Source organism: Erpetoichthys calabaricus, chromosome 10, assembly GCF_900747795.2.
Source record: "Erpetoichthys calabaricus chromosome 10, fErpCal1.3, whole genome shotgun sequence".
Classification (NCBI taxonomy): domain Eukaryota; kingdom Metazoa; phylum Chordata; class Cladistia; order Polypteriformes; family Polypteridae; genus Erpetoichthys; species Erpetoichthys calabaricus.
The window spans coordinates 35912570-35935956 of NC_041403.2; the positions used below are offsets into that span (position 1 = coordinate 35912570).

General features: G+C 35.5%; 1 protein-coding gene across 8 annotated transcripts in view; it reads right to left on the reverse strand.

Moving 5' to 3' along the window:
• The window catches only part of gpsm2 (G protein signaling modulator 2), a 61146-nt gene that overhangs the window by 32158 nt on the left and 5601 nt on the right, over positions 1-23387 (reverse strand). For 5 of the 8 annotated variants that reach the window (XM_028811077.2, XM_051932613.1, XM_051932614.1 and 2 more), the window contains one exon: positions 11181-11495. The exons of 2 other annotated variants lie outside the window; for them this stretch is intronic. In XM_028811077.2, coding sequence (XP_028666910.1) covers positions 11181-11245 — 65 coding nt within the window. In that variant the 5' untranslated portion in view covers positions 11246-11495. Of the gene's footprint in view, positions 1-7611; positions 7748-11180; positions 11496-23387 lie in introns of those variants that run through there. One more of the 8 variants, XM_051932612.1, reaches the window with a different exon arrangement.

Genomic DNA, 23387 nt, shown 5'->3' on the forward strand with positions numbered 1-23387 from the left:
GAAAATACAAGTATTCTAGCCCCAATAAATTCCTGCTAACTCCAAACCACCACCTCATATTATGCAAACATTAATAAAGTGGCTGAGAAAAATGAGGTTTGTGATGGACAAACAATGTTTCAGGCAACAGTCTCTATAGACTCTACATCCTGTTGACACAATTTAAGAAAGCATAACTAATGGTCCGAAAAACGTTTTGAGCTGCGGCTGGGCCAAGAGGCTGTGCTCAAATCAGAAGTACTTTTTTCATTTATTAAACTGAATGCTTATGTGCAACTTGTAAAACAAACTAAAACTGTTCTATTTCTCCCTGTCTCTTATAAGCACAAATTACAGTCTCAAAAAACACATACTGTATACTGCTACTATCTTTTTCTTTCCATGATGTAGAGAAAAGCCAAGCTAAACGACACATTTTATTGGCTAACTAAAAAGATTACGATATGCAAGCTTTCGAGGCAACTCAGGCCCCTTCTTCAGGCAAAATGTAATCATCTTTCCATGATGGAAATTGCATGAATTTGGAGAAGATAAAATGACAACTTTACTGAATTTTATTGCATTATCACTCACATCTGCAACATATTATTGGAGGCCATTAAAATAAAAAAAATATTACTCTCAAAGTCTTGATTGTACTCAGACACTCTTTCTAAAGTGTAAGAGCCATTTTTGGTTAGTTAATGTTATGCTAAATTGATATAAACATTTACCTAGTTATGTTTGACCACACTACAGTATATTACTATATAGAACACATAGTTAAAAAGAAAATGGAAGGCTCTGCTTTCACCTGTTGAGACTAGTGTAATCATTGTTCTACATTGAAAATGTTTGTCCTCCATGCCTTGCCAAACTGTAATGTAGTGTAAGTTGTACCTCTTGCTTGAATTCTGTAACATGCAAGTACACTATAGAAAAGTAATTAAAGTTTAAGCACAGTACATAACTGAAAAAATTGTAAAGAAATACAAAAGAAACATTTATGGTGACTTTATATATAATGCGAGAAGAACCTACTGCCATCGTCATGTCAATCTGTCTGCATGAAATAGCTCACATCCTGTAGACCAAATTTGTTAAAATTTGGAACACACATTCTTCAAGGAAATTTGTCACGAAAGTTACATTTTTGTTGAGTTATCCTGAATACAGCTTAAATACAAATTTTTGAAATTTCAAAATCCCCCATTAAGAAGCACTGATAAATTTGGAAACTCGTCTGTTTTAAAAATAAGGAACATTCTGTGCAACTTCAATTACAGAGTACTTTATCATTTCAAATTTAAGTCAAGAAAGGTCAACTCAAATTATTTTTTTAAAACTTTCTCTTTTTGGTCACCTGACATCCATGCCTGATGGCAGAATGGGTTCCCAGTACAAATTAGTCAAATGCCAGGGAAACGGCATACCATTGCTGCTCATTTTTTCTACTGCTTTGAGGTAAGTTAACCATATAGATAAGGAGGGAAAAAAAGGGCTGAAGTTATGCACCTCTGATATACCAGCTCACTTCTTACTAAATGTAAATTAAATAAATAACTTGCACTTGTCTAGAAATTAATGTCAGGGAAAGGATTTATGTAAGCGCTATTCTATAAGCACAGAGTGAATAAATATGTAGTCAGCATTCATACTTATACTAAAAAAATAAATCTCAAGGCTGCTCTAGATTGCTTACTTTTTGTTTTGTGTATATAATATTTTTTGTAATTTCTTCATTTCTAAATTTTCAATAAAGTTTCTAAAACAAGCTTTATTGGATGGTGGATTTTCTTTTGTTATGTGTTAGACCATAACTTGCCACCTCAGTAGGGGGCTTGATCTTGAGATCCAGGAGAGGACACATTCAAATACAAATCATGGACAGAGAGGAGACAACACCCTTAATGAGTTTAATTCCCTCATAACTTAATAAATGTGCTGAAACTCCTCTCACTCAGTACAGCCATGTGGCAGTAGCTCTGGAACACCATATGCTTTAATCACACTGCATAAAATAATTTGGGGCATGTTTATCCATCAAGCACGTGTAGCCAAAAATAGATAATCATTACTAGCAATTTATTAGGTTCTTTGACTTTTAGATATTAAAAAGGAAAGGAACTAAATTATTGTAGTCAAATCTTCTCCACTCTGCATTACTCACAATTCTTTATATATACAGATGAAAGGATATTTAGCATAACTGATTCATATATTCCTATATATATTTTATGCTATTTTTTGTTTGTTTCTAGTACTTACTGCAGCTTTGTGGACAAAAATTGAAATTAAAATGTAGAAACAAATTTCATGTGTGTTTATTGGAGAATTCCATCTGTTGATTTAATAAAAAATTAATTTCATTAAAAGGGTGTTTGGGTGCTGAGGTTAACTCTGCTCTCAGATCAGACTCTGATCTACAGTAGGTACTGTCTGTACTGCACTTACAAGATTTTCATGTGTCTGCAATGGATTTTTCTGGTTACCTCATGCTCCTCTCACACTACAAAAACTTACAAGCTAAATTCTATATAACTGAGCGTGTCCTGTAATGGGGTAACACACCACACAAGACAGGTTCCTGCTTTGAACCCAATGTAGCTTCTACAAGCTCCAGCTTCTCGCAGTTCCAACAAATGTTAGAAAAAGCAAGCTATGGAAAATTAAGTAATTAATTAGTTTTAGCTACACTGATTTAATGTGTTTCTTTCTTTTTCACAGCTGACCGTTTTAGCAGTATTAAGATACTGATTCAAGGTCAGAATTAACAGTGCCACAATTTAGGAAGACTAATTTCCAGTTACTACTCTCAAATTTTAGACACAACAATGTTGCCATCCATCTTCACATTCATTTATCAGTCTATTCACTCGTTTCTGGTATCTACCTGTTCATTAACAGGTTATGGAAAGATGACACCTTTTCCAGCAGCAGACAAGATATAAAACTCATACTGGTTAGAAGACTAGGGTAGCCTCACTTAAACAAATACATATTCACCTTCTGGACAATTTATATTCAAGTAAAACAATAAAAGGTCTTTGGTCTGTAAGACAAAGCAAGAGACCAAAAAATAAATAAAAAATAAAACTCAGAACATAGTGAGTCAAATTATGACTAATACAGTATGTGACTATGAGAGAAAGCTGGTTTTAAAACTGCCTTTACTGTTTTTTGTTTGGACTAAAACTATTGCAAGTGACATAACTGGAAAGTGACTACACAGCAAAAATAATATAGTCTAAAGATTTCAACTGAGACTAAATCAAAAACAACTGACACAAACAATGACTACATGATTATCTTTATTTATGTTTTTAAAATCTGTGGATTATAAAATTCTACTTTTTGCTAACTCAAGGCTGAGGCCTTTTGAACGTGCCCTTCAGCTGAATGACACATCTGGATGTTCTTCTTTGTGGATTTTACAGAAGTTATAGAAGTACAAATTTGATCATCTGAACTGCAGACATTATCTTAACTGTGGTCTCTCCAGTGCGTTTCTTAGCAGAAGTCTTTCTTAATTTGTACTCCAGGGGTTTCCGTGAAATGCTCAGTTAAAAACCACAACTATAGTGCATTTAAATAATAACCAGTACTTCAGTATATATTGACACTTTGAGACCCCGTAAGCTATCAAACTAATTCTTATTCTATTAGTTTAGCTTACAAATAACTGAAACTTGCATGTAATTGTATATGTAAAATGCCGTGGATAAAGCTGCTCTTCTCAAAACTAAAATTAAAAAACTAATTATTAAAACTAATTATAATTATTAAAACTAATTAATTTTTGTAATAATTTAATGATTTCATAAGCTGTATTCTATTAGAATAAAAAAAAATCCAAGTATTAATGGAGAACAGCAAAGATTCAAGTTTACCAACTAAAAATATTAAATTATATAAAAAAGTCCCTTCTAGGCCTGCTCCGGTTTTTAATCCAAACAGATGACCATATTAATCCTGAGGCTTTCTGTGGAACAAAAGCTAACTTGACAAATAAATAATCAGTCAGATTTATTCTGAGTTTTGTCAATAAAGTACAAAACTGCAGACTGAGAAATCATATTCAGATCTTGTTACACTAGGTTACAATGTTTTTACATTGTCCATATCAAATAAGCAAATTTAGACTAGTGACAGAACAGGGCGTTTTACAATTGATTCCTAAAAAAAACTATCAACTATACCTTAAAGCACTATTCAAGTTGTTTGCTAAAAACTCAACTGGATTAAACAGGCCTTGCTAACATCTACTATAATATATAAGAGAATGTTACTATCTCTGCGTTTGCATGTGTGGGTATGTATATACTGTCCATCAGAGCAGTCTGATTGGTCAGTTTAACTTTGGTCTGATTGGTAAGTTTTGATTTGGTTACTTAGTCAAATGTGATCCAGACAGGAAGCACCAGGAAAACAGGTTGACACACACACAGGGATACCAAGGAAAGATGTAGGAGGAACACTGAGAGTTGTCTTCAAGATAGTGAAGTATTCACAAGAATTTGAATGATGTTTTCACAGGTTGAAATGGAGGCCCATCTAATTAATGATTATGAAAAGACAAGAGGCGGAAAAATATGTCTCAAAATGACAGAGTCTGAGAGCAGGCTTTACAGGAACACGACTATGAAAAAGGGTGGCCAAGACAGGTTGAGATAAACAAAGATACTGAAGAAATGTGTATCACAAACATTGGCGGTACATACAGTATAAGGCAAGAAATATCAAATATCAGATATTTTAAAATGTATTCTATTACGTGTCTGACAGGTAAAGTAGCTAGTAAATAATAAAGCTTTATTGAATAACATTCTACCCAGTTCCTTTATAGTGATTATTCTTCGACCTTTGAAAAGAAATCACATATTAATATTAAGAATTATTTAAAAGAAATCACTTACATGTTAATGTTAAGAATTACAAACAATTTTCTTATTCATAATATCTTTTAAAACTTTACAGAATGACATAATAGTCCAAAAATTTCACTCTGATTTTCAAACATGTCTCACAAAAACAATACCCTTATCTCCTGTTTTAAATGCTACTCTATCACCTTCCATTGGAAGAAATGTTACTTAAATTATGCTTTTAGGATTTAAATATATCTTTTGATAACAATAGCCATATCATTCCACTACACAAGCTTTTGAACTTTTTGAAAAAATAATTTGACCTGAAATGTGGAAAAGACCAGCATTTTAGACAGCAAATACTTCTTCGGATCATTTAGTAAATTATGCCAATTCATACGAGATACTACCCTAATGGGATTAATAAAGTATCTATTTAATGAATGTGAAAATTGGCAAGACAGACATGGGTATCCCTGACTGTGGTGGAGCTGGTCACAATGGGATATTTGTCAGGTATAATTTATTAATTGCTTTTTTAAAAAAAAAAAAAAAAAACTTACCCAGCTGGTTTACCAGTGCTGGCATGCATGTGCACGCACCTCAATGAGTTATTTGCCATTCAGGGGCAAGGTGAGTGCATGGTGTCAACTGGGGTTGACCACAGAGATAAATAGGAGAAACACAGGTAAGAATGGAAAAAACAAAATTGGGAGAAAGGAAATTGAAAAGCAAATCAGCAGTTGAGAAAGGCCAGAACCAATAAAGATGACTAGAGCTCTATGTAGGTTTCTGTTAGAAGCACGTGAGCTCAAAAAATAATCTTATTTAATTGTTCATGGCCAACCTGTGAATAACCGAAATCACAAATGTCAAAACTCGCAACTCTACAGGACCAATTGCAGCCTTAAAGTGTATATTAACTTTAACATGTATGCTGATGACACCTAGCTGTATTCATCAGAAAATTAAACCTACTACTCCAAGTTGATCATCTTTTAACTTCAGTAGTGGAACAAAACAGTAGGTGAGGGAAAATTATTTGTCCTTAAATTTTGTGAAAGAAGACAACATAATGAAAATCTTTACTTAATTCAAAGAAATTGAATTTCAGATTGTGTGAATCCACATCATTTTTAGGTGTTGTTAATGACACCGATTTAACATATTTGTCACCCTGTTTCCGTGCCAAGATCTGTTCACCTAGTTTATAGATACTGTAAAGTAAGGGTGTCTTAGTGGATATGCAAAACAGAGCAAAGCTCGTTAACTCATTTGAGCAGAATAGTGATAGAGATAGAATCAGTCTTAAGAATTCTGCTTCTTTTTTTTTTTTAACCTATACTCATAATACCGAATAAAGAGAAAGCACTCTTTACTCATACTGTACTGCTTTTTTCTCAGGTAAAATCCTGGTACCCATATCCCTTTAGTGCTCTTTACTTTCATAAAGTAACCTTTTACATATTTCAAATAAGCAACTCTAGACAGTAAATAACTGTGGTGTAAGTAAATGCTGCACAAAATGTACCCAGTCTGTTTACTGTATATGAAATATCAAAAATGCCTTGCAGTTAAACAGTCAACATGCTAGTGCAAGCACCTTATTTTGGTCATGGCTCAATAAGCCAAATTCTTGTCAGTCTTAAATTATTCGTCTGGCTGGTACATTGAGCCAAGGAACAAAAACAGAAATGTGCGCGACATTCTAGACAACGTCCAGGTTAAATATCTACCAAAATGAAAAGTATAAACCTGTTTTCTCAAACAGTGTAGGGTACTAATTTGAGTTGCTACATGTTCAGTCAGCCAGTTTTTATCATTACATTTTCAATAAAAACAAATCATATTAAGCAAATACAACTTTACTAGGGTATAGATGCTATACAAATAAAAAATACAGTAACAAACATAAAAATAGGAAAAAACCTGTGTTTCTTTGCTAAACCTATTATTAAAGATATTTGTAGCAAATGCAATAAATTACACTTATTTACATAGATATATGTTATTGAGGATGCAAAAGTGGGAATGGCTGCTGCTAAAGCTGATCACAAATTTATAATGAGACTTCCCTGGGAAACTCTGGCCTCCTTCCACATTCCATACATGTGTGAATTTGAGTAACTATTTACTGGTTGAGTGTAGGTGCAGTCACAGGTGTGCAACATGATGGACTTGCATTCAGCCCTCCACGCAATGCTGCCTGGATAAAATTCACCACATTGGGAACGCATTATACAAAAATGGATTCAGAAAACAGATGAACAGATGGCATGACACAAAACAAAAATACAAGGCCATATTATGTAATGTATTCGTTCCTGGCTCAACTCATACATGTTAAAAAAGAAAATGCAAAGAATATTTTACTGTAGGAATTTTTGTTTGTTGTTAAATACCATTAGATTATGGTGCATAAGCAAGCATAAAACATAAAAGCACAAATATGTTAATGTATTAATCCATCCTTGTACACTTAATCCAATTTTGGTTGGATGTTAATGTACCTTAAATACTTTCAAACATCTCATTTATCTTACGTAAAAAAAAGCAAAAAAGGAAAAAAAATATTTAAAGAAATCACTGGAACAATGATGAAAGGTTTTAATTAATTTAACTCCACCCCCACCGAACCCAAAGTTTTTAAATCAACTCACAATAGTTAAATCTCAGATGTATTATATTGGAATATATCATCTCTATATTCTTCTTACATAAGTATTTTTCCTTTTCATTTTTAAAAGTGATCAAGTTACTGTACCTGTTAGATTTCTGGTGTACACAATCAAAGCACATTGTCATAATGGACATATCCAAGAAGGAACTTGTTTTAAATTTCCAAACCAAGTCATTCAGAAATTTCCGGTGCATCTGGCAATTATTTCCACTGGAGGTGTTCCTCAATCGCAGGCTTTTCGTATACATACACATAACTCATAAATATCGTTTAAAGCCTAGTCCTTCAAATATATGCACAAGCTTAACATGAATATCTTCAATTTTTACTCCCACAATAAACAAATGTTTCCATAATTACTTAGAGCACAGTTAACCAATAACACGTTTCCAATATAAAGATTTTTTTAAATTACCGTTTCTAACACAAACTGCATCAGCAGCATAATCTCACTTAATCTGATCGCAGTCTCTTTCCCCCTTGTCCTGTGGGCACCTGATGTTGTCTGTCACTTTTGATTAAGTAGATAGCTGGCGCAGTGATTATAGTCACCCTAAGAAGCTCTAGAGAAGAATAATGTTCTTTAGTACAACATCACTTGAACCCATTAAATCAGGGGACAGTGAAAAGTAACAGCTTGTAGCATGATGGCATTCAAGTTAACTTCCACTGTAGCTTGCATGCATATAGATGGGCTTAAGACAAGTAATATGAAGTTTAGGGTTTTTTTTTACCATCTAATACACAAAACATGGAAGCAGAAAGGCCATGATAGTTACTTATGTGGACACTATATAAATGTTCCATTAAGCAGGCAGGCACACTGCAAACAAATCTGGAATTACAAAGTACATTGAAAAGAGGTATAGCTGTTTAATTGGAAAAAAGGGAAAGATAAAGTATGCACTAGGAGTCTGTATGCTTCAGCTTCTTCCATGTGTTTTGTCTCCTCCATTTACATCTACTAAATGTTCTCTTAAGAGCCATATAATTAACTTTATTACCAAGAAATATAAATAAACAACAAAAGACTGAACGTGGTTTGCCGATAAATATCCCTTAAAACTACCTCTCTGTTTTCTAAGATCAGTGATATGAACAGGGTACTGTCCTCTGATTGCAGAGCTCAAGTTCTTACTATATTAGCTACTGTATTTCTTATCCAGCCAACTGAACAGATGTCACAGGCTGTGGGACCTATTATTCTGCCTTGCAGTAGATTAACTAAAATTTAGTGTAAAACTAATTGCTGGTCTTGGATCCAATGCTCCTGCAAAAAAGTATATGACAACAGTAACGCACTTCGAACTCAAAAATGTTCTCTCCAAAAGTATGATGGGAATAGTGAAGTGTATCATCTGACCCTGATCTCCTATCTATCACATTCTCTAGCCCGCCCACTTTCTCTGTTAGACCCCACTGGCTTAGATGTGGTTCACTGTCCGATCACTACTGACTATCGATGATACATAACACTCCAAACAGTATTCTCAATATTTGCCACACTCTTTGCCAATGGTGTAATGCAAGTTCCTTCATCCTGTAGTGAACCAATGTTTAAAAAGACATTCTCATATCACAATTACAATACACGTGATTTAACAAAACTTATTACTGCTTGGTGGAAACCGAAAGCAGACCATTTTCCCATAATTTCCAAAATTATAATAATTTTACCCATGCATTCTCTAAATACTTTATCTCTTCATATTGATTTTGAAGAAACAGCTAGTGTCAGCCCAGGACACGCTAATATGTTTTCTAAATTTACTGATACACTATAAATGATGAATCAAAGCCTTTGAGAAAGCCATTGTGTTCAGCTCCTTTTTCATTTTATTTTTCCTTTATGCAAGACTTTTTTATCTTGAAAAACAACTCTTATTTGGGTTACGTGAAGTTAAAATAAATACTAAAGAAAACACAATTCAGAGAATTTCAATTGCTTTCTTTCATTTAATTCATAAAAGAAAAAAAAAAACTCAATGCTTGACTCACTGCTAAAATTATTAGTTAGCTGCATCCCTGACAACAGATCTTGTCAATTCTAAATTCTTTCACATGACAAAACAGGACACCATACTCTTCAGTTCTTCATGCCAAGAAAGTGCAACACTCCTCTAATTAAAATCAATTATTTTTAATAAAAAAAAAACAATCTCCTAAAGGGAACTCTTTTAAAATTTTCAATAATTCAGCATCACTCACTATTAGATCAACTTTAACTTGATTTAGGATAGCTGCACACTCCAAGAAGGAGAATGAGAATTTTCCCAAGTACCTTGCTTAAAAAGAGTAAAATACTCTGTACTAATTAGTGGAAGGATTCTATTTGCCAGCCTTTCACAACTTTGATCAATATTAATGAGCCTGTAATTTAATCTAAACTGCCCTGAATTACTTGTCTGGTAGACCAAACAAGAGATAATATTACTTCATTGTGTTCATATCAAATAGGCAGCATGGGCCAGGCTACATTACTGCTATGAATAGATGAGGGCACATACAAGGGGAAACTAATGTGACCATTGTACCAAAATGCTTCTGATAAAGTCAATTAGCAACTCTGTTTATTTGTTTCTGCCAACAAAAAACATTTTTTTCCTGTAACAGCACTTCACTGCTTTGTCAGGAGATAATAAAATATAACTGTGGGCAATTAAAAAGATTGCTGTCCTTTACGTGATATTGATCAGCAGACTAAAAGCAAATTGCTTCATATTCAATTATGTCTCCAGCTTTGCAAGAAAACAATGTATTTATAAAAATTACTATAGTAATAGATTTGTGGTACATTTAGGTTCAAGGAGATGCAAAGTTTAAGTTAATTAGTATCAGAGTCACTTCCTTCACTGAAATGCACAACATTTGACTATTTTGAAAAAGAAAATGCAACATGAATAATAAGCAAACAACTAATCACAAATTAAATGAAATAAGTTTTAAATCTCCTTCTGAATTTCCCTGTGAATCTTGAATTACAACAATTCACACCATGGACTTTTATCGTTTTAATCAATAGCCATGTCATGAAACTTAAATGACATGGCCTGAAAAAAAACAAACTACAATAAAAATTTCTGAAAAACTGAAATGATAAGGAAAAAACAAATAAAACATATAGCATATGAACCTACTTTTAAATCCCATAAAGCAGCATTGATACAACTTTCTGTTAAAAGTAACCTGTATTGCTCAAGAAGAAAACATCATGCAGCTAGAAATTGTTTATTTGAAACATCTGGTCAAAGTGAAGTGATAAAAATTAAGAGACAAATATGATGTAAAAGGCAAACATAAAGAAGGTTAATACGGTTAGTACAGTGGACATGGTTTTGCTTTCAAATCTGTGGACAATATGTGCACAGCTCGACAATGCTCCACTATTTGTGTGGGCTTTTCTTCATAGTTGTCCACTAGGACTGCCATCACACCTATGTGGGGATTTAAATCTATTTAAACACTACAAACCTTGGCTTATAGACAGCTTTTTAACTGAAAAGAATAATTTAGACTGGAATGAAATTTATTTAAACACAACAAACCTTATTTTATAGACAGCTTTTATACTCTAAAGCATTAATAGTTTTCTTTAATTTTGCATAACTGCAAAATAGAAGCAATAATGATAAAAATGAAAAATACACTCCTACCTGTAACGAATGTGAAATGAATGGTCCTCATCACGCACACTAATAAAAACACTATTTGCCTCCATCAACGTGCATTGTAAAGGGACACAATCTGTATGAAATAAATCCAGTCAAGGTGATAGCCTAGGCACTTAGTTTGTGGTCTCTAATCTGAACTCAGCTTCCTGAGAGGTTGGTTTTAATGCATCCCAAAAGCTTCCCATTAGGCTCCATTCCTCTTAATTAGGAAGAAAGGGGAACCCCACATAAGTTTTCCACCAAAATAAAAAAGCCATCCAGAGTCCTTGTACTCCTTTGGTCAGTTCTGCTTCAACTCTGTAAAGGAACACAAGATGCAGCATTTCAAAGGGAAGCACCATAGCAACCCCTTCCCCCCCAGTAATATGCAAAGCGAAGTGTGCAGACTGAGCAGATAAAAGCATCAATCACTCTGATGCTGAGACAGGCAGTAGTACAGTACTAGAGAGAAACGACTGGCAAGTTAGCAAACTACAGTATATTGCACGATAGGATCTGAATGTACAATGATTTGGCAAAGCTAATGCAATTCACTGGCAGCCACTCTAGATGTATGGACAACTAGGTCTGGTTGCTATGCAGAGCTTACGTTTGCGCAAAGAGAAACCTGGTTTGCACATTAAAATTTCAGGACGTTGATGGCTTTTAACCCTGCTGCTAAAGGATCTGCTCAGATACATGCAGGATTACTGCAAATTATGGGAATCAGGAGAATTTATTGGTTATAGAACATGATTAGACAATTCCTAAATTTAAAATCTTACTTTAATGGGCCTTAATGTATGCACTGTTTACAATTAAAGGAGTAGTCAGGTTGCTGTATTTCACTAACCACCTGTCAGTTCCCTTTCTCACCATCTGCCTTAAAAAGCAGACTAGGTAGGAGGCAATCATTCTTTGTATAGCTTTTTGAGGGAAAGCTTTGTTTACACCTAAATTGTCTCTACTGTGTGCTTGGTGTGTGTGTGTGTGTGTGTGCCCTGCGGTGGGCTGGCGCCCTGCCCGGGGTTGGTTCCTGCCTTGCACCCTGTGTTAGCTGGGATTGGCTCCAAAAGACCCCTGTGACTCTGTGTTAGGATATAGCGGGTTGGATAATGGATGGACTTTGTTTACATTTGACTTCATGTTCACTAAGAGGTGTGCTGAATAGATTCAATCTCAATGACTGCAATCACACATGTATTTTTTACTTAAAAAAAATTGTTACTAAGTGCAGTGGGTGGCACGGCGCTAGAGTAATTAATGGTTCCACCTCAAGGCATCTGGAATTGATTCCCAGCTCTAGTTACATTCCGTGTGAAGTTTGCACATTACCATATATGCATCTATTGGGTTTCTTCTACAGTTTCCACTAACAAAAGACATGCATATTAGGCTGATTAGTGACTATAAACCTACCTAGTGTGGGCAAATGTGGATGTGTATACAAGAAGCATTGCAGTGGCCTGGACCCTGTCTAATGATCATTCTTGACAGTTTCATAAAATGTATCTGCCAAACAAACATGTTTACGTGTGCTGATATTAAGCACTGAAATTTTAATCGGTTGACAGAAAGAAGGTGTCTGTTTCAAATACTCCAAAGAATGTTAAGTATCAAGATTTTGTTACGAACTCAAATTGAAAATAAATAAATAATCTCCATCCATCAGTACCCTCAAAATAGAGTTTGTGACAGAACTAATATTTGCATTCATGTGCTATAGAAATTTTTGGAGCTGCACTTGTGATGTCTCACTTTTCCAGTTTTTTTTACATTCACGTAAATTCTGGTTAGCACCTTGGGAGAATCAAAAGGTTCGCTGTTAATTTACTGCCTACTGCACACAAAAGGCAATTAAACAAAAGCTTTGTTTTTTTTTTTTTTCATTAAAACAAAAAACATTAAAGATGTATTGAATCATTCCAAATTCCAGTTCCACCACAAAACAGCCACTTATGAAAACCTTGGTAATTGGATTTTCAGTTAAATAAAATTTAAAATCAATGTTATGTTGCAACCTGGCTAATTCACTTAACATACAGTATGTCCCACTGGGAGTTATCACTGAAGGACATTCACGGTGAAATTAAGACACTGGCAAACTTGTATTTCCAGTTTGCTCCAAAGCACATGAACACAGCATATGACTCCAGGACCCTTTCTTCTTTTGTCTGTACTGATGTACAGAACACTTCATTTTATAGGGAATATAGTAGGTAGACCGTGTACAAATTTATTCAGACTAATCTGAAATTTGTATCGTCTCCGGTCTTATTTTAATCTCGGTAACCCATTTTTAATGACACATTTCAATGTTTGTGTGAATTTTGCACATCTGTTTTAAATGCAATTAGTTGTGAAGTGTGATGACATACAATCTATGCATATGTTGTGACGAGGCAGCCACAGCCATTATCCAGCCAGGAGACCAGCTAGATGGAAGGACCGGGGGAGAGAGTATCCACAGGGCATTACCTTCCCCAGGACGCTAAAGGGCAGCCCTCCTGGGCGGCTGTGTCACCATGGATTCCCACAAGGCATGCTGTGAGTTGGGAGTATGGTAAAGCCCTGTTGGGTTCCATGGGGGTTGTCAGGGGGAGCTGCAGAGCCCTCTAGCATCCCAAGGAAGGTAGTGCCCTGTGGATAATCTCTCTCCCGGTCTTTTCATCCAGCTACTGTTCCGGCCAGGTAATGGCTGTGGCAACCTGTCACAACGTATTTTAGGTGCTGCGCATTTAACATATTATTTTGTTGGTTGTTCATAATCTTCCATACTGGTCAATAGGCAACACTGGTTGTTGAACAAAGCCCAATTTTGTTCACTAGACAATTTAATCATAAATCACTATAAATGACATTAACATAGGATAGCAATATGGTGTTGTGGTTAGTTTTGCTGCTTAACAGCTCCAGGGACTTGGTTTTGTTTCCTTATCTGTGTTAGATCTGTACATTTGTCCTGTGTCTGTCTGGGTTTTCCCTGGGGACTGCAATCTCATTTAACATCCAAAAGATTAACCGGAAACCCTAATTTAAACTGCTCTGTGTTAAACATACTAGATGGTACCTGTACATGGACTAATAATCCAAAAACAGGAAACAAAACGTGGGCTCTGATAAGTCTAGTATTACTAAAATAATCTTTTATTAAACTTATTCAACCAGTGTAACTTTCTTTCAAATGTTTACAACTATATGAACCATATAGATTCATGCTTATATTATGAGTGAGATTTGGACATACTATCTTATTAAATCAATTGTCACAGATAAATATTCCAAAACAAGTTGGTTATTAACCTTTCCATTTGCAAACTCTCAAGAATACTGAGACTGCTCCAGCACCTTTGGACAGAAGCTTTGCCAGTCCATTACAGAGAATCCTTACATGTTCACCTATGTATTTGTGCAAATCTACCCAGTTCAGGAATATCAGTTAGTTTAACATGCATTTTTATAGACTTTTGGGGAATGGGAAAGGCCAGAATACATGGGCATAGATGTAGGTCTCCAGAAACCATTTAGTGGCTTTATTTTAAATTTTCACCAAAAACAACAAGAAACCTAAAAACAATGACTGGTTGGCTAAATCTTGAGGAGCAAGTTAAAAAAATTTTTTTTGATTGCACTGGAAACTTCCCATCTCTGTATACTAAGTCCAACTGAACATGTTTTAAAACAAACATGTAAAGTGCTTAAATTGAAATCCCTAGACAATTTCATTATAGCTACATAAAGATTGGTCCAATGTTTGGTACATTTGGGCTCTATCATATCTGTTTACCAATTTAATATAAGGTTGTCACAAAAACAAGACGGACGTTGTGAGATATAAAAGCATTAATTTGAATAAACAACAAGCACTTTCAAAAACGTCAGTTATTATGTTGTTTCTCAGGCTGCAAAATTTTACTTGGCAAGTATTTTTTAGAAGTATTATGATTGTGTAATCTTCATGCTGGAGACACCACAGAAGAGTTGCTCCAGTTTTTGGTGAGTCAGAAAAAATTAATGTTAGTGAAACTTCAAATTTAAGAATCATAAAAAGACAAAAGAATTTAAAAATCAATATACTTGACTTAACTTTAGTTTATTCTTTTTTCTGAGTTTCAATGCATAATACTACATTTAATGCAGCACAGCTTCATAAGATGGCTAACGCAGTGAATTAACTGCAGCTTTACAGCTAATAGCATTATGACAGCTCTGACTGGGAATTTGTATGGTCATCATTTTCCTAATCAGCACGTTATCAGCATCATTACCCTACAAACCATGATTAAGGAAAAAAGAGCACACAAAAAATTAATTATATAAAAGAGGCAAACACACACATCTGCTATAACACCTGAAAGGCAGTGTGGTGTACTGCATATGGCATTGGACTTTAAAACCACAAGGTTAAATTTCTGTTCCTGACTGGCAGTACAAATGTAACCTTAATCATGTTACTTAACCTACTTTAGAGCACCAGTAATAAATAGATGTAAAGAACTGTACTGTGTTCTACATAAGCAAGTTGATCTAGGTGAAGGTGTTAGCCAAATAATATATACTATAATAGTAAAATTCTAAATATTTAAAATCAGTTTCCTCCTTATAATGGAGAAACGTGTTCTCACTCAAAAAAACATATAAAAACAAAATACTGTTTGCATATCAGAGGGGGCAACTTAAGGCAGGGACAGCCACTATACAAAGTGAAACCTGATACACAGAAATGCATGCACTAGCAGTTAGACAATTTCAAGTCACTGGAAGTTTGTTGTGTCAGTTGTATGAATTAGAAACTCCTATCTGATCCATGGGGAGTCCAATCAATATTTTGGGCAAATTGGGTTCGTTTTTTTAAATTCTGACCTGATCAATCAAGTATTGCATTATGTTTTCTATAGCAAACATGTAAAGCCATCAAGCTTTCTCAGAGTAGATGTGTAAATTATAGAAAGGTGCCCAGATGGCAAGAGGTGACTAGTGGAAATACCATTACCAAGTTGGTACAAGGCAGCAGAAAGTTCCACAGAAAGCCTTGGAGGAAACAGGCATATACTTGCAGTAGTAAAGGGTACAGGAAATTCCAATGTTGCCATAGATAGGCCACTAGGCCACTAATGGGCATTAGGAAAGAGTACCAGAATGAACATGAGAAAGAGGAGGTCAAGGTGAAAGCATGCAAAACTACCCCAGGGCAGATGAACTAGCAGTAAGCAGGGAAGCCTGGCCATCAGTCTGAAGGAATAGTGATACCAGGAAAGGTTTATCACAGAAATCAACACACCCGATTCCAGTAAGCCATACAGTCCCAGAATGGAATGTACATGATGACCTTCTAAAAAAGTGGACAGCTGGGGAACTGCCTGAGAGACCAAGTTCTTTAAAAGCAACTAAACTCTGAACGGTTTAGAATGTCTACAGCTGCTAAAGCCCATCGATTTTCACTCATAGCCTTCATTTACATATTCTTAGCCAGTCAGAGGCAGTTGGCAGTGTGCTTCCATAAAGCCACTTGCCTAGTGTCATGTACCTAACAACTGAGATCAACTAGTCTGCAACTGGCTATGATAAAGTCAAACAGGTTTGAATTTGACAGACAATTTATTCCTGGCTACTAGATACCTTTAGTTCTCTGGAGTGATGTGGCCTTAGGATCCAGGCTGGTTCATGTCCTACTAAGCAATACAGTCATTTCATACATCAGGCTATCAGGTCAACAAGTAGCTCCTTGCATCTTTGCACCCTTGAGGTCTACACTTTATGAACAGAATTGCCTGGGTCTCCCAGGTAGCTCTTAGGGTTCCTACCTTAAACAGGGAACACATTGACATTTCTCCCAGTAGGGTACCACAAGTTGCCACCTTTGCCAACTTGGTCCCATCTGTGCCAAAACGAGACCACCTTCGGCATCCTGCCGAAGTGTTCTTGGCCTTTATTTTCTCTGGTAAACTACTTCTAGGACTCCTACCATGGATTCCTCAATGCCAAACTATACCCTCACAGCACATATTCTCCAGCACACATTTACTCCCACTGCTAGTGTGGCTGTCCCTTTACAATGAGATAGACAGGCAAGGCAACACGAATACACACAGACACACTCCAGACACATACAAACACAATAGCAGTTTATACAACACAGTAGTATTGTTTGTTGAGGGTGTATTTCAAATTCTAACTGTGCGTCACTAAGCGCCCATCTTTATCTAGCAGACTAAGTTGTAACATTTTTGATGAGAACATAAATTATTTGACTTCCTTCTAAAGTGCCTCTCAAAGAAAAACTCTACTTTAATAAATAATTTAAAAATTCTACACTGAAATTTTATTGTCTATACTTTCATTTCAAACCACTGAAAGTCAAAAATCTGTTTAAGATTGACATTGTTTAATCTTAGAAAAAAATTAGATAAAAAAGGAAACATCACAGAGAATGAACTTTCTGTGCAGAATTTGCTATTCAGTAAAAAATATTTTTACAAGGCAAGATTTACCTCAAAAATATCTGCAATGGACTAAGAGATAACACTAAACTGTCCCAGTATGAGATGGGTACAAGTGTGCCCTGCTATTGGCGGACATTCATTCAAGGGTCCTGTGTTGCATTTGATTCTGCCAGCTCCCCTAACCCTGGATTACAATAATTACATTCAGAAAACAAATGAATAAATGTTGCACTTTGAATATGACCATGAAACTAAAATAAAATAAAAAATAAAAAAAGGGATAATATGTCAGACTACATCCAAAATCCAATTAACTGTGATGAAAGAACAGACAATACTAGGCATTTTATCCTCCACCATAATATGATTATTTGATATGTATAAATGTTTTCACAAACTACAATACATTCAAGGAAATGCACAGTGAGTTTATTGGTAAGCATAGGTAGCTTTTCACGCTGTATTTACAAACTACTACTTAAGGATGAACTGGAACTGCTTACTGAACTACTCCTCCTTTAATGCTACTTAAGAGCATATTTGCTTTTTTTTCCCAGAATAGAATATTAACTAAAGTCAAGCCATTTGTGTCATATAATGACCAACTTCTTTTTTATTTTAGGCACTGTGCGACATTCCAAACCTTTGAGTGCCTTTGTCACACTGTACCACCTCATCAATTTCCTTTTGGTGTTTATACCACTGCTTAAGCCGCCAAGTAGTATGTTTTTCCTTTCCTGCACTTCCCTGAGCAGGACCTCCATTTCGCATTCACTGAAAGTCATTTTTACATGTGCTTTTTCCATTGTCTTTTAACACAACACTGAACAGAAGGGGCTATTTATATTGATTTGCATATTCAAATAGGCACAATTCATGCAGGAGTTAGGGTGGGGCTGCAGACACGTGCAAGTGCGTTAAAAATTATGCTAATTGGTATTTATAAGGAGGAAATGAATGGAACTTTGCAAACACACAGTTTTATGCATCTGAATGTTTTTGTCCGTACGTCATAGTTTAGTGTGAATTCTATGCACAGCATTATACATGAGGCCCCTCAATGTCTGTATGAAATTTGCCAATCTCTAGGTGTCCCCAAAGATGTAACTGCTAAGTTAATTTGTGACTTCATGCTCCCATCATATGCTGGATTTTTGTTTAAAAGACCCTTTTTTCTGCAACTGATTTTTTGGAGTATATCAGTGGAACTGTAGTTCACTGCTTTAATGATTTCCTAAACTTTTTTCTGAATATATATATTATATATTATAATATATATATATATATATATATATATATATATATATATATATATTATATATATATATATATTATATATATATATATATATATATATATATATATATATATATAATATATATATATTATATATATATATATATATATTATATTACAGGGGTAGGCAACGTCGGTCCTGGAGTGCCACAGTATGTGCAGGTTTTTGTTCCAACCCAGTTCCTTAACGAGAACTCAATTATTGCTGATGAAGCACATATTGCTTAAGTGACATTTTAATGCTTCATTTTAGTGGTCTCGCTTGTTAAGGTTCTCCAACCTTAATTGCTTATTTCAATCTTAAACTGCTGCATTCAGTGTTTTAATTGCTCCTTATTAGCAATAAGATGTAAAAGACAAAGCAGCCAGCAGTTCTCCAGCTAGCTTTTTTCCAATTACATCTGTGTGTGTTCATCATGCACGGTTTGATTTAATAAAACACTTAATAGAAAAATGTGACAGACTGAAAATGATCTGTTTTAGGCTTCAAATCATTTGGATGATATCCTTGGAAAGGAAAAAAATCTACGATATAAAAGCCTTACATTGCACAGACTAACAAGCCATAAAATTAAATAAGGTCTGAGATTGGCAATGATTGGTTTCTAATTAAGCAATTGGGTTGAATGAAAACCTGTAGCCACTGCGGCTCACCAGGACCGACATTGCCTACCCCTGTTTTACATCTTATTGCTAATAAGGAGCAATTAAAACACTGAATGCAGCAGTTTAAGATTGAAATAAGCAATTAAGGTTGGAGAACCTTAACAAGCGAGACCACTAAAATGAAGCATTAAAATGTCACTTAAGCAATATGTGCTTCATCAGCAATAATTGAGTTCTCGTTAAGGAACTGGGTTGGAACAAAAACCTGCACATACTGTGGCACTCCAGGACCGACGTTGCCTACCCCTGTTATATTATATATATATATATATATATATATATATATATATATATATATATATATATACACACACACACAGACACACACATATTTTATTTTATGAAAACTATCAGCTGAATAAATCAAACTAAATGGAGCGAGTAATGCAACCTTTCAAATATCAATATTACACTCCTAAGTAGAAATATATGGTATAATTCTCTTGATAGGAGTAGTTTCAGGACCTTCCCTTAAGCAATGCTACATGTCTGTAGGCATTTGTACAACCAGCTTTTTTAATTGATGATAAATACCATTCACTTACACAACCGATGGGTTTGGCATACACAGCAACATTGAGCACAAGTCAATTACCCCCTCCAGACATAACCTGAGCTCCTGAAGATTTCCCCACCATTAACACAATTAATTACTTAATTTGAATGTTTAAAATTGTATACTGTTCTTCACTAAGCAACAACTATAACAGAAAAAGCATAGCTGATAGCATGGCTTTTTACACAGTGCAGTTTCCAGTTGCAAACAAAGAGTGGAAGGTGTGCATACTTAAAATGTGTAAGGATTTAGGTACAACACAGAGCATACTCTGCATCCATACACTTTGAGTCTCCTCTATGGACAGTCATACTTGCAAATAATCAAATACATTTTAAGCATGTGTGGCTGTTTGAACATTTTCTTTTTGTTAATAAGTTTTTTATGTATTTGAGGAAGATAGCTGAAAAAAAGAAGTAACAAATAGAAAATAATTATTAACTTATAATGCTTAGCCTTACAGTACTTTATCTTGCTCTCTACTGGGGTTTGGGGGGGTAATGTTATGACCCAGAATGAATGTAAAATGAATGTAAGGTTGGTAGTTTCAAAGAATGAATCTCTACAGAGAACATTTTTCTCATTAATCACTGTGATTTTCCTCTAAAAATATCTGCATACACATTTTAGGTTTTTGTTTTGATTACCAATGTTTCCGCATATCACACCAGCTTTTCAAATGCAAATCTGTTCTAATAAACACATGAAGGATTACCTAACACTGCTGTACAGAACATTCAAAAGAAAGGTGGAGAAGATTACTGTTATTGACGCAAGTGCATTTGGTGTAGGCGTCATCCTGTCCTAGGTTTTTGATGGTAAAGAGCACCCTTTCACATTTTTGAGTAGGAAATTGCTTCCTAGGGAATGCAATTATTCGACTATTGAGAAAGAACGCTTGGCGATTAAATGGGCTGCGGAAGCACTTCTTTATTATTTATGGGGTTGAAATTTCACATTAGTGACAGATCACGCTCCACTTCAGTGGTTATACCGTCAGAAGGATACGAACTCTCGTCTCATGAGATGGCTTTTCTGAGGCATCGACCTGGCTCTGAACATGTTAATGCTGATGTCCTGTCACGCCTGTTTGAACCTGGTTTGGAGTGTTGCTTGATTCACGAAAATGTGAATAAAGCTGAGGGTGGGGATGACAGCTAGGAGGCTTCTCTAAAAAATGCTGAAAGACTACCTTCACATTGCTCCCTTGCTTGCGGCCTGATCTATCATACGGTACTTCGCATACTTAAAAGACCGAACAGCACCTATCAGATTTGGATTTGATTGATTGCTTTTCTCTCTCTCTCTCTGACATTCTCTGCTCCCGACTCCTTTGAAGAGGAAGATATGTTTGCATTCTTTTAATTGTGAGACAGAACACTGTCATCTCTGTCTTGTCATGGAGTACGTTTAAACTTTTGAAAAAGAGACAAATGTTCGTTTGCAGTGTTTGAATAAAGTTCCTGTCTCTACAACCTCCTGTGTTTCTGTGCAAATCTGTGACCCAATATAAATATTATATATATATATATATATATATACATACATATACACACACACACACACACACACACGCACACGCACATATACATACAGGCAAAGCCTCTGATATTGCGCCATAGCGTCTGCTTCGCTTATTTGTCAGGGTAAAGATCAGAAAATTACATTCAATGCTGAAGTGGCTCCCCACTCACTGAAGTGCTTTGAGTAGTGACAAAAGTGCCATATAAATGTAAAGAATTATTTATGTCATTATTATGCATTGATATTATTATTATTATGCATTGAAGCTTAAGAACTAGGTGGGTTCCAACCGTACTGGTTTTTCTTTCAAACAGTTTCTTATTCTCAAGATTAACTACCAACTTTATCATGGATGGATTTCTGCTGCTTTACAACATGCATCAACAAAGGCAGTATAGAATACAAAGTGTCACCCCAATGCAGTGACTAAAATACAGTTGTAATAAGGTTTATAGGTGGATAAATATTTGTCTGATTTTTGACACAGAATGCTTGTTATATTCCTTATACTTCCATTATAACAATTCATGTTTTAACATTCCGGGCTCTTAATTGGTAGTGTCAAAAGAAGCTAACAGAAAATAAACAGTGTTGCAAAAGAGATGCCCACATTTACACTATGTTGAGTTAAAATCAAATGCTAACTGATTAGAAGAACTAAGATTTCTCAAAACATGATTCACATTCACCTTGAGCATGCATGAAGGCTTTGCAGGTGGACAACTGTTCTTTAACTTCAGTACTCTGCTCTTCAAATTAGCTGCAAAATAAATAAAACCTGACTCAACACAGCCAAGATGTCTGCTAATATGACCTGGACCAGATATGATCTCCATAAACTGAATAAGGTAATAGCCCAATGGCTTCAATAAAAAAAATAAAAAATAAAACAAACACACAAACACACACACACACACACACACACACAGAATTGAAGGTTGTAGCTTTTAGAATCTATCTCAGCAGCACCAAAAGCAAGGCAGGCATAAACTGCCAATTCCAGGGTTCATGCTCACACACACTGCTGCAGATAAATTTAGAGTTGTCGATCACCTTTGAATATATTTAAGGCTGAGAGTTAAAGTCAGAACTGAACTATAGCTCACCTATTTTCCTGAACCTGAATTTAAGGACCTTTGTGGGCATTACAGCTTATGTATATATGTTTTTCATTAATTCCAGTATATTTTGTTTACTGAAATATTCCTTTGTTTCCATAATGACTCCTATTATCTACTGCAAAGATACTACTATTAAACAATCTTGGTGACAGTCGTGCAATTTCCTAATTAAGTAAACATTTAGAAAACATTTCACCTTTACACTCCATCCATCCATTATCCAACCCGCTATATCCTAACTACAGGGTCATGAGGGTCTGCTGGAGCCAATCCCAGCCAACACAGGGTGCAAGGCAGGAAACAAACCCCGGGCAGGGCGCCAGCCCACCGCAGGGCACACACACACACTAGGGACAATTTAGCATCACCAATGCACCTAACCTGCATGTCTTTGGACTGTGGGAGGAAACTGGAGCACCCGGAGGAAACCCACGCAGACACGGGGAGAACATGCAAACTCCACGCAGGGAGGACCCAGGAAGTGAACACAGGTCTCCTTACTGTGAGGCAGTGCACTGCTGCCTCGCAGTTAGGAGACCTGGGCTCGCTTCCCGGGTCCTCCCTGCGCGGAGTTTGCATTTTACACTCCTGTCTGGAAAAAGTT